Raw genomic sequence first — 12,572 nt, 5'->3', positions numbered from 1 at the left:
ACTGCTCAGGCTGAGGTGGAAATTAAGAAAATTAACCCCGCCTAAAAAACGGAATTTTTATTTCTTTACAGAAGGAACAGTATTTGCTATTCAGTCCAACTGGTTATGAGTTTTCGAATGAGGTCATGACTTCATGATCTGAAGCACAGCCTTCAGTTGAGAATGGAAAATATCTGAACTGGCCCGAATAAGAGGAAATTCATGAAGCAGGTGCTTTCTGTAGAATTGGAATCTATTTTCATATATTTTTTTATTGGAGCCTCTGGAATACTTGACCTCTGGTGGGCAAGCTGTCTGGGCCCACAGTGACACTGGCCGCCTCTGTGCTGCTGTACTTATGTTTATGATCTTTTCATTCAGCAATGGCCTCAACACTGAGCCGCTATTGATTCACTCGTGTGGGCGACGGTTACAGAAAATAAACCATGTTTGTTGGCTGGAGGAAACATTTAGTAAATGTCTTCCGTGAACTTAAAACAGCCCTGCTATTACCCGTGAGGAGTTCTCTCCATACTGCGGTCCCCAATGGCTTCTCTTTGGGGATTCGGTTGGAGGCCAGTGCTGTACGTGATTTGGCTTCTTGGTTCTACAATCAAACCAATCAAACCTAATTATTTTTCACAATTGGACCAATTAAACCCTTTTCTAAGGACTTTTGTTTGAGCTGAAGTTGAGAATCTTGTGGAGCCGCTCATAGCATCCGATTTATAGGTGTTGTGAGCCTGTAAACATGCCTGCAGTGCGCATGATGGATCCGAACTCCAGCAACAGCAGGGCCTTCCAGGAGACAAAAGGTAGAGAGGCAGTCTAATAGACATCGGCAGTGGGGAAATTTTCAGTTGCAGCAGAGAGACCAGGACAGAGAAGGTCTGTCTGAAATTCTTCTGAAGCGCCTTATTTTCAGTTATCTAGCACTGTCATTTTAAGATTAAACCCTCAATCTCCACTCTTCCCATGCGCTGGCATTAATAACAAATCATATTGCACTTCATTATTTTCCCTTGTTGCATTAACAGCCAATGTAAGTGTTCTTGTCACTGTAGTGCATTCATTTCAGTTATTAGGCTACATTCCGCATATTTTCCATTTGCTTCTTGCCAGTCGTCACAATAGCGAGAGCAATCGAGCACTCGATGGAAAGAGCACCCTGAGATGTGACAAATGATCCCCAGACCTAGAAAGCTGATATTTTGTGTTTCACCTTCCAGAAAGGGAAGAAGAATTTGGAACTATTTTTAATGTAATGTAAAAAAAAAAAAAAAAACAGGAAACGTTGAACGGATGCCCATCAGAAATACTGGACCGAAAGATCGTGCTTTCTCAAAAGTAATCAGAGAAAAAGAATTTCCTGTGATAAGATGCATCGCTTCCAGGAATTCCTATTGTGTTTATCTTATCTCTAGGACATTTATTTATTTTTTTATTTTTTAACAGACTTTAAAATAATGTTGCAGACCAGGGCTGTCATCCTCCACGCCTTGAAATTATTTAACAGATTACATTTTCCAGCAGGAGCTCAGATGATCATTTGGAGAAAAGCTGAGTATGTGTTTCTGTATGTCTTATTACACAGGCCTTCACGTAAGAATGACTTTTGATTTAAAACTCACAAACAAAACTAAACCTGAAACGTTTTGCGGTCAGTAAGGTCCACCAAATAATCCAGTGTTCAGGTTTACCCCCAACCTGAGTGATTAGCTACTGATTTAAGTCGTTTAGCTCTGTTGCACTGTTCAGAATTGTTACCAGACCTCTTTTTGAAGGAGCTTGATGCTGCCTTTGGACCCCAATTTTCACCCCTGATGAATTTCTTGAGGTTTTGGACAAAAGAGATGAGGGACCAATTGGCATGCATAGAAGGGTGCCATGGATCTGAAGAGTTCACTAAACATACACAATTTTAAAATTATTTTTGGTTGGGGGGGTTCATGTCAGTGTGGTTCCGAATTCGGGATGCACGGTTCATATCAAACCTACAGGCTGGAGAGGAGATAGCAGAACATTTCCATTATTAGACACTGGGTCATTGTCCATTTCCAGTAGAGAGAGTGCTATCTCTTCAGAGCAGCTGTGAAACAGTGTCCCAGGATCGCATGGTGTCTGCAGTCTCTTTATCGGGGATGATACACCACAGTGTACAGGGATGCATGCCGAGTAACTGACTCATGAATTGGACCACAGGAGAAGGAAAATTAGTCTTGACTGACAGTGAACGGTTAATTGTGTCTGTGATAATTTAATAACACCAGTCAGGACTGTATTATCTATTTAACTATCCAGTTTTTTCCCTAACTTACAAAATATTATTCTAGATACAGTGTGTAGACTATAGATAGTTATGTGCAGGCATATGCTAAGGTTCAGGATATAGAGGCAGCAATGAGATGAGGGTGCTTGTGACCTGACCTTCCATCATGTGGAGTAGTGCAGTAGTGCTGTTGCTAAGTTTATCAGTTTCAATGCAGGGGTGCTCTACAGCGCCCCCTACTTGGTCATCAAAACTAAAAACCTAATAAAGAGATGTGCAGTGGTAAGCTAATTCACTTGAGGAGGATTTGAAATCGGCAAGCATCCAGCAAAACCATTTTTCATTCCATGATGACTACTGAAACCGCACAGTGAAGCTTTCCAAGTTTCCACTGGCAGCTCTACCCATGGGACTGCATGTCTAGAATGAGGGGGGGGGGGGGGGGGGGGGGGGCAGCTGCCTGTGCCAGGACTGGTTCCCTGGAGTGTTGGGGTCCTGAACACAGTGTGTGCTACCACCAGGGACCCTTTTTTTTTTTTTTTTCCTTGGCTGCAGTCAGTTTGAAAATCCAGTGCCCACACAATTATCATGGTGGTTTGACATACCTGCACAATAGTGTCCCCCGCAGGGTGTTGCAGTCTCTGGGTCGTTAACTAATCAGGTGAGGATTCTCGCGCCCTGACAAATGCGTGTCTGTTAGAGCAGCCATGAGGAGACGACACTAATGCCTTTGTGATTGCTAGCTTTACCTGCAAGCTTTTATTCAGCTGCCACTATCTCTGCAGAAAGGAAAAGTTTTTTTTTTGGTTATTTCTCCCCCCCATGCTTGTAAGAGCGTCTGTGGATTATTTTAGCATTATTTTTTAATTACAGGATTTTGTTTCAGTGCTGTGAATAAATGCTAGGCCACAGTAAGCTTATCTATGCTTTACTAAGGTATGGTAATTAACAGCTCAGGGCTGAAGGGAGCTTTTGTTTTAAAGAACAGGACTCAGTCATTACTGCTTATCCTTTGACAGTGTTTAAACAGTCTGTGTGAGTACTTTGTCATTTGCTTAACGGCATCATTCAGGTGCAAGGTGTTCACTCTGATGTGTTGGGCAACATCATTTTCAGTAGTGGCCTAAACCGCAGACAGGTCTTGGCGGCTAGCTGTGGCCAAGCTGCCAACACGTGGGCCTGTATCTGCAAGGAACGACATCAGCACTCCAGAGGGAACATCTACACCACTGTAGAACTGAGTGTATTTGAATAGTTGGTACACTGTACTGAACCAGCTAGTAGGCCTGTCCTGGAATGTTCATAGGAAGGAGTATCTCCTGTTCCCTCTTGTCCTGCCGCACAAATCAAGATGACAGTTAGGCTGCCTTCATGGTTTTTGTGACATTTTGTACTGGTTTCACAATCGGCTTATTGAAGCAGAGAAAAGTGGAAATCCTCAAGGCCTATGGATCTTGAAAACTGTCGCTATTGATTTTGAATAGTCGAATATAGTTTAATATTTAAAATGTTTGACATTACTTTTATGAATTGGAACAGGAGATGACGGGGAATCCAGGGTCTCTGAGCGCCTATCCTGGGGAGCAGCTGCCAGTCTGATCTTTTTAGCATGCTTGTCTTTGTTCTGTGGCTTAATTGTGGCAGGTCTTCATTGTCCAGAACCAGTCTGAAAAAAATTATAATTTAAGGCAAAATACTGAACCGCTAACTCGGTCTTGGGGGCCCGGATTTGCAGGAAAGTGGGCGATGAGGCTGGGAAAAGTGACTCATGAGCTAATGTTAGTGTGCTCTTGGCTCCCGTATGACTGCATGGCTGAATTGAATGCCAGTTAGACTGGCCTGCATAATTGATGCTTTCCCAGTGGTGTGAGGATGTGTGTCAGGGTTCCTGCAGAGTGCAAGCCGGAGATAAGCTCGTGTGAACCCCTGCTCTGGACCGAGTGGTTCTCCTTGCCCTGTCTCCTAGGGTCGGGGGCCACTGTCTCTGTTACTGAGTGATAAGCTTTGTAGAACAGTGCCATTCTGCCCATCAGGCTTAATCACCGGCCTCCACAGGCACCGTTTACAACTGAGGAACTCGACGCTGCCGAGTTGGACTTGCACATAACGCCCCTGTTAACAGCACTGTCTTTTACCCAGGCTCTGACCCGTAAAATATATAAGAAACCAATAAGAGCTGACGGTCTGCTGTGCATTTGTCACCTTGTTTCCAGTAGCGTTTTGACCCAAGAACCTGGGCAAGCTATGCTTTTAGGGGTTTTCGAAATTAATGTCTCAGAATGCAAATTTTACATACTGAAGTTAGGGTCAAATATTTTGGTCTTCATACAAATATCAGAGGCAGTTTAAAACATTTTTGTTTGTTACAACATTTTTTATGCTTTATTTTTTTTTCCTTCTGTTCTAACAAGTGCAGTACATTTAGTGTGCTGGGAAATATTTGAGTGCAACCCTGGGTGTGTCCACAACACAGTTTGACAGTTTCCTCCACTAACCCACAACTTTGTTACACAAAAGGGCCTCTTCTTAATCCTTAATGCAAGGAAGCGTCTCCTATTTTCAGCCCTGGTAGGCATAATAGCAAGCGGGAGTCTCTGATCTCTCTCAACCGCAGTGGAGTTTTATCTGCCTGCTGTGTGATGACTGGGTTTTGGCCCTGCCTCTCCCCCTTCATTGCCTCTTATACTCACCTTGCCCTTCTGAACTATGTATTTCACTCCAACGCCTTTTTATCAAAGGTCCTGGGGCTCCGGTGCAACAGTTGTCCTTATAAGGGAAGGCATTGTAATTGAGGGAGTTCACCGATGTTCTGATCCAAGACGCACTGTCTTTTCTCTTCGTTCCAGTCCCTGCCCCACAATGGGTGTACTTGGGCTGTTCACATACAGCCACATCTGGCAGGCAAGCTGGACAGAACAGTCTGTGATATCTTCATGATTACCCCTACCTGTGGACATAAATCAACATTAACCTTGACAGCTCTAATTAGAACAATTAGGGGGTTCCCGGTATGTCTACCATTCTCCAATCTTTTTAAACAAACACAGTGCTTCAGGCTTTAGCTGCCTTTTCTTTTCACCGAACAAATCACGTTTGCGGTTGACAGGCCCGAACAATTGACGGTAACAATTTAAGCACTGGAAGCATTTCATCAAGCCTTGCAAAAATATAGGAGTTGACATACAAAGATGTGGAGCACAAATATTTAGATGTTCTTAAACCTAGTCTGGTTCTTTTCTCTTATTTTCAGAAGTAGCGAGCGCAATAAATCCATGACTAAGCTTATGACTTAAACAAAGAAAACTGTGCATCGTAAACTCTTGCGATACCTGATTGCAATTCGTAGTCGAGAACGCACAAACAGAGCTGAAGGGAGCTCAGCTTGTAAAGTTGGAGATGAGGAAGTTGCTCCAGACAATTTTTATGCAATTATGAGGGGATGGAGTACTGTTCTTAACTCGCTGGTGATTTACAAGTCGCGACTCTGCAGTGCTGATGTAACTGAGACCGCACTAGTATTGTTGTGCCAGTTTCAGCAGACTTTTCTGGTTACTGCTCTGTGGGCTTTTGATTTAGCATTGCTTAAGTCTTGGATAGCGTGGTGCATGTGACGGACAGACACTTGTACCGTATCCCCCCCCTCCCACACTGGCTGGCCTAGCCATGGGAATCTGGCGGCTCCTCTGCCTCCAGTCTGGGGGAACTGGCTACAGATCCCTGTTCCTATTTCACATGGGCATTAGCCAACGTAGCTCTGAGCTGAAAGCCAGCAGCAGGTTTTTATAGAGAAGCCAGCTCAAAAAATAAAGTGGCTTTCCATCAGGCTCCCAGACGGCGTGGGGCGAGGTTTTCATTTTTATGGTGGTATCAGGATATCTCATCTGAGAAGCAGGGCAAGCATCTGTCTTTTTCAGAAGCAGGAACTGAGTTTATTTTCAGTGATCTCCATTACCAGGCATATTAGGGGTCGTAAAAAGTGGACACGTGGTGTAGCCGGGGATGAGCATAAAGTGTAAACCGGTTCCTGCACAACATGCACCATCACACCTGTGTGGATGGAGAACGTCCATGGTTTGGTGGAAAAAGAGACAATTGGCTCTGATTTTGTGGTCTCCTGGACTTCATTGAGCTGAATTCCAGCTGGTACACATTAAAGCATATTTTCTTTATTTTTCTATGGTGTATTTCAGATGTTTGTAATTACTGTGTAATTGTCATTGATTGATGATGGCTTTTTATCCCCCTCCCCCCTAATTTTCTTCAAACTCATGCATGTTGTTACCCAGCCATTGCTCAACCATTTGCCAATAAAGAAAAGGCGGAAGGGAAGGGGAGCACAGAGGGACATTTTGGAGTCAATAGAGTATCGTTGATGACATAGGAAATTATCTCAAATGTCTTATGGGCTTCTGGTGGAAATGCTAAAATACGATTTTGGGTATATGTGTGTTGGGGGCAGTTGATGGGGAGTCGCATTCTGGTTTTCTGGAAACCGCTCCCTTGCTGGGAGTTGTTTGATTTCAATGAACTAGAGAAGCAGAAAAAACCTTTATCTTTCCTGTGCTTCCAAGGTCCTCACTTTCTGGGCACTCAAGGTAGCCAAGAAAACCCTGCTTTGATCAGTTGGGAAGCATCATAAACAATATAACGCGTCACAGGATTTGATTCTAACTCCAGAGGAAATTAAGCCAAACATCGAAACTTTTCCCCTCACCTTATGCAGCCTTCTCAAATTGTTTTTTTCTGGGTAAGGAATGTGGATATGGGGCGGCAGGGTGGTGCAGAGGTAACTCCTGGGACCCAGGTTTCATTCTGCCCTTGGGTGACTTGCATGTGCTTTCCCAGAGTGAGGAAAAACAATGAACGCAGGCTATAAGAGAGAAGGGCATTGTAGAGTTAATTGAATGTATTGTTTTATTTATTTTATTCTTGTGGGCTTTGGGCCAGGGAGGTTCTGAACTTGGAATACACTGTTTACATCAAACATCCAGCCAGTGATGGAAAACACACCACCCCTCTATTAAAACATCTCATCCATTTGACACAGAGAAAATGCTATCTGTTCCAGAGCAGCTGGGAACATGGTGTCCCCAGATTGCAGGCTGTCTGAAGTGTCTTTATCAAGGCCTGTACAGTGGACTGGGATTGATACTGAATAGCTGACTGGAAGGTTTAGAACTACTTCATAAAACAATAGTCTTAACCCCCCAGCGTCCACAGTTCAGCAGTGGCTTTTTTTGCATCTGTACTCTCCTTCCCCTGCTCCTACCCCCTCCCCCCTTCCCCACACTCCTCTGCTGACACTGTGTTTGTGTGCATTGAAAGCATCCCTCAGGGCTGCAGTGAAAGGTGTGTGTGTGTGTGTGTGTGTGTGTGTGTGTGTGTGTGTGTGTGTGTGTGTGTGTGTGTGTGTGTGTGTGTGTGTGTGTGTGTGTGTGTGTGTGTGTGTGTGTGTGTGTGTGTGTGTGTTAATCTTCTCCTGTCTTGACGAAGAAGCGGTTAGATGTTGGCAGGTCTCCATCAGTGGAGCAGCCAATCACGGCTATGCTCCAAAGTGCGGCTCAGTCAGTTCAAACCGGTGCGAATGTCCAGCGGCTGGTTGGCTGGAGGTGAGCATTTTGAAACCTGCCCGTGTTGCCTGGTAACAGTTAGCTGAGGTTTCTGTGCTTTTGAAATCACTGGCTTCTGTTTGCACACTTTTTTTTCTTTCCCCCTTGAAGCGAAAATGATAGGATTGGAGATGGAATCTGGGCACTTCTGAAAACAACAATGCTTCAGTGGGGATCAAAAGAAACTACAGCTTACAGACATTTAAGTAGGATGCTGACTGTTAGTTCCTCAATGTCTTTTCTTTTCATTAGTGTCAAAGTTGAAATCTTTATCACTCTTGTGTCTTAACAGGGTTGCGTGTGAGTGACTGACTGATTTTGTGGACTTTGTGGCAAGCTTACAGAAGTGTCATAAATTATCAGCGAAATGAGTGGTTTCAATTCTCTGCTCATTTTAAATCTAAAAAGCCTCCCTTGATGTATCCATCTTTCCTCCTATTCACATTCCTAACCGTTGCACCAAACTCCTCGTTTGGCTGAATAAAAATGTAAATATCGTCACTGCAAAACATGGTCTAATGGTGCTGATGACTCTCCAAGCTGTGCCGGGGTATGTAGGTTAATGTGAGCTCATGGCAGGATCTGATAAGGTTTGTTAATATTTGCTCGGCCCTCTACTTCTGGGCGGAAGCCATGTGATCAACAAACCATCTAAGGATTACATCAGAGGAGAGAAATGGCTTGAGGCAAGGTTACTGCAGGTTACCGATCTGCCTTTGACATTGGTCGGTGGTAATTGTTACCTGTTCTAATGCTTTGCAAGGAATAGTTTCTGTTTCCCTTTTTATTTCCCCCTTGTAATGTGTTCTTTGTGGGGAGCCACTGCAAGTTTCTGAAAATTCCCCAAAAGTGTATAATTATTTGCATTATATTCCAATAACACCGGACAGATCAAAAGTGACTGTTTAAATCCATCTAAAATCGAATCCCATCTTGATGGCATCAGATCAGGTCTTGTAATTTTTTTGTATTTAAAGGAATCCCAGAAGGATTTTGGAGCATTTGTTCATTTCCTCAAGGAGATCATACCAATCCTCCAGAATTGGAGTGATAACCATTTACATAAGGGTTTGCCATTGGCTGAAGGTAGTATTACCATCCGTTTCCAAAGCTACAGAGACCGTATTTATATTTAATAATGCACAAGCTCACCGTTTCCAATGACGGATGAGTTTGTGTCCTGCAGGGGAGTGCTATGCTGCCCCGTGAGATGAGAGGGTGTTAGTTGTGCGGTCCTGTGTGGTATTATAGGACGGCACAAAAGACTGTGGGCTCATGGCAGCTGTCTGGCTCAGAAACCCGCAGAGCCAAGCAGGAAGCGGCCCAACAGTCCTGGATGCTGTAATGACTGTGATCTGTGTGTTTGTGTTTGCGTGCATGGTACGGAGCGTTCTCCTAGGCCGCCTGTTTACTTGTCAGCACTGTCTTCTAAACACAGCTGGATTGTTTGTGCAGTTATTCCCCTGGGTCTGTGGTCCTGTCTCTCGGGCCAGTGTGCTGTTAACAGCCTTAATTAACCCCAGGCCTAACTTGAGATGGTGCCCACAATTTTTAAGAGGCAGGATATCCAAAAATAATTATAAAAAGACATATTACAGTGCTGTGATAACTGTCAGTACCAGATAATGTGTTCGGTTTCCCTTGTTTTTGTAACCCGGTCCTGTTGCCCCGTTCCCCTCGTATGAAAGCAACCTTCTGAAATTGCCATTGTTATCCTGGTGTCCAGTGCTAGCCACCTAGGTGTGCCCCTCTGCCAGTGTCTCTTTAGTGTGATATCTAAATGGCCAAACCTTTTGCTTAGTGTAGACGCTCAAGGTTAGGGAAGCCAGTTTTGGTTCCTTGTCAGATCTTCAACACATTGGAATTGCCTGGCCTGTTTTGTTCACAGATAAAAATACAACCATGCTAATTTAACAAGTAGGTTTTGTTCAGATTCAGTTCAGTAACTTTATTTAAAAGCTTGCGGAGTGAAACTAGTAAAGGTGAAAAGAGAAACATTGTTACCCGAATAATCTGGAAAGCTCTCGTGCCGCACTAAGTACTGCAAAGTACATCGAGCAACAAAAAATGATCTGACACAACAGTAAAGCCGAGCCCCGTGCTGTGACTCTGTGGGGTCAGCTTTTCTGACCACAGTGACGTGACCTCCTGCCCTCTCTTCTCAGCCTCCACAACCTTCAGAGTCGGTTCATTATTTTGGTTATTGATTTCATTAGTTCATTTTTTTTTTTCCTCCCTCCCTCCCCATCTGTTCTTTTCTTTCCTTTTTTCTACTTTCCTCCCTGCAACAGTTGGAATGTGAGGAATTAATCTCCTTTGCCCCTGTAATCTTGAGCACCGGCCTTGCCTGCTCTTACTGCCCTTTTATAGTCAAAGACGCCAATCTGCAAGCTTGTGTACAGGAGCTGCTTGTTTTCTTAGCAGGGCCCCGTCCTGGTGCCTGGTGCTGTTACCCTCTGGATGGGGACCAGCTGTACAAATGAAAAGCCAGTAGACCCTGGCACAGCGAGAGACGACCGGATTCAGATCAGGGCCTCATTGCCCTTACCTGGTGGCTTCTGCTGAAAATGATAATGTTTTAAGAGGGACGAGCGCACATGCACTTTCAAGGTTTAAATGTCATTTGTACGACCCTTCCCATACTTGCAAAAGCCTCTCCGTTGTTAAAAATATCTGGCTTTGTCTTAGAGAGCAAAACGGCCCAAAAATGCTCCGTGCGCAGGACTTGGCCCTACGAATGCTCACTCAGTGTCCATGACCTCCCGTGAGTGAATTAAGACATTCTGTTTAACTTAACCGTTTCTAACTGTAATCCATTTCATCACAGTTATCTGAAAGTTAAAGAAAGAGACAGCTTGTGGTTTAATATTTTCCTTCCCCCACCTCCCTCCTTTAGGAGCTTAGGTTTGAGCCAGTCCTTATTTGCACATTGTGTGAACATGTGACTCATCTTTTGACCGCAGAATATACACAACCCTAATTAAAAAATAAAAAACCTAGACCTTCCAGATCATAAATTATGTTTGGGTTAAATAAGATCGATGACAGGCTTTTAAAAGCATTTATTTTCCCCTCTTTTTTCCTAAATGTATTATTAAATCTTGTCTGTCCTCCAAAAAGTGCTCTTCCAGCACACACTGAGCAGCTGTCAAAGGAAGCGCTCCGAAACCTCTGGCAGGTTTTGACAGATTCCCTGGTTACAGATCGTAAACTGCTCCAGCATACCTAAAGAAGCATCTTTCTTTGTAATAAACTGCCAGTCAGTCTCCGTCGTCAAAGCGCCACTGCAACCTGATTGAGATTGATCTGTAGGCTTTCCACTGCATAACGAAGTATATCTAAATATATCACATTTCTATCTAGGCCTTCCCATGCTTTAAATAAACTATCTTGCAATTGGTGTTTTTATTAAGAAAATAAATATAAAGGACCTGTCAAATCTTGCATAGTACAAACACTACTGTAGTGTAGTTACAGAATAAATGGGAACCACAGTGTAGCCAAATGCAACATCTCCCTGGCCCAGGAGGATCAAGTGGTAAGGGCTTGTTAACTTTCATTTGCTCTGTTCTCTCTGGTCCTGGCATGTGATGGACCTTCCCCTTGACAGAGGGACGCCTCACCAGGCTTCAGGACTCCGGACAGCAGTCTTTTGCCATCTTGTATACATATTGACCAACTAGCACAGTACATAGACACAGGAAAGTTATATTGGGCAGTGAAGGAAGGACACTTCTCAAGGGGGTAAAAGCGGGGTAAAAGCAATTCTATAATATCATAACCAGTTTAAAAGAGTTATTTTGCTATATTATAAACTCACAATGGGGAGATGGAATAAGGCTGCACTATTAAACTGGGCAGACGCACTGACATTCGTGTGAGAGTCCAGTGTTCGTACAGACTGATTTCTGCAGAGGCTGTCCACAGTTGTCAGTATAATTTAGCTGCAACAGGGGAGCAATGTAATGTGTAGCAATGGCTGTATTGGGACAGGTATGGCATATGGAACACATTTATGAGGAAAAAAACCTAAAAATCATATGCTTGGAAGGGGTCTTGGAAGATGGCCTTGAAAATGTATTTGCTTTGACATTTTATTCTCCGCTTTCAGCCCCACATCTGTGCTCATCTCTCACTTTCATTGCCCCTTATCGTAAAGCATGTATGCCATTTCAGGTTTGACAGTTTGATTGGTTTTCAGTGAATGCAAAGGCGTGACATTGAAATATTCCATATTGCTTTTCAGCACTGGTGCGAATCGCCATGCTTCTCTGCAGGAGGAGTCTCAGTGGCTGACCTGATACACAGCCTTCTTGGCTTCTCAGATCTACTCCGACATACTTTTTAGCACTGTTCTTTCACTTCTGTGTCCCTCCCTCAAGGCTGTTCTCCGGTTCTCTCTGTGAGTACCTACACTGTGCCCTGTATTCTGGTGGCTCATCTCCCTCTGTCCCGTTTCCTCCACAGCTGGACGGCACTTCAGACCTGGATGAGCGGCGGATGATCCGGTCGGCCATCCGAGAGTTGCGCCGCCGCGAGATCGAGGGCATGGAGGCAGCACTGGCCTCCAAGCGCTTCCGGGCTGAGAGGGACCACGAGCACCTAGAGAACAAGGAGAACCGCCTCAGGTAGGACCTGCCACCACTGCACCTCGGATAAGCTCTCCCTTTTTATTGTATTTTTTGTTTGTTTGTAAGATATTTGTTTTTAATCCT

The 12,572-nt window shown here is 44.1% G+C and overlaps 1 protein-coding gene across 5 annotated transcripts in view; it reads left to right on the top strand.

Annotated features, from left to right (window-relative positions):
* The window catches only part of smtnb (smoothelin b), an 84,495-nt gene that overhangs the window by 13,642 nt on the left and 58,281 nt on the right, over positions 1–12,572 (top strand). For all 5 annotated transcript variants that reach the window (XM_066689475.1, XM_066689477.1, XM_066689474.1 and 2 more), the window contains one exon: positions 12,325–12,485. In XM_066689475.1, the coding sequence (XP_066545572.1) occupies positions 12,325–12,485 (161 nt within the window). The remainder of the gene's footprint in view (positions 1–12,324; positions 12,486–12,572) is intronic.

The sequence above is a fragment of the Amia ocellicauda genome, chromosome 17 (assembly GCF_036373705.1).
Source record: "Amia ocellicauda isolate fAmiCal2 chromosome 17, fAmiCal2.hap1, whole genome shotgun sequence".
NCBI classification, from domain to species: Eukaryota; Metazoa; Chordata; class Actinopteri; order Amiiformes; family Amiidae; genus Amia; species Amia ocellicauda.
This window is presented reverse-complemented; position numbering and strand designations above follow the sequence as displayed.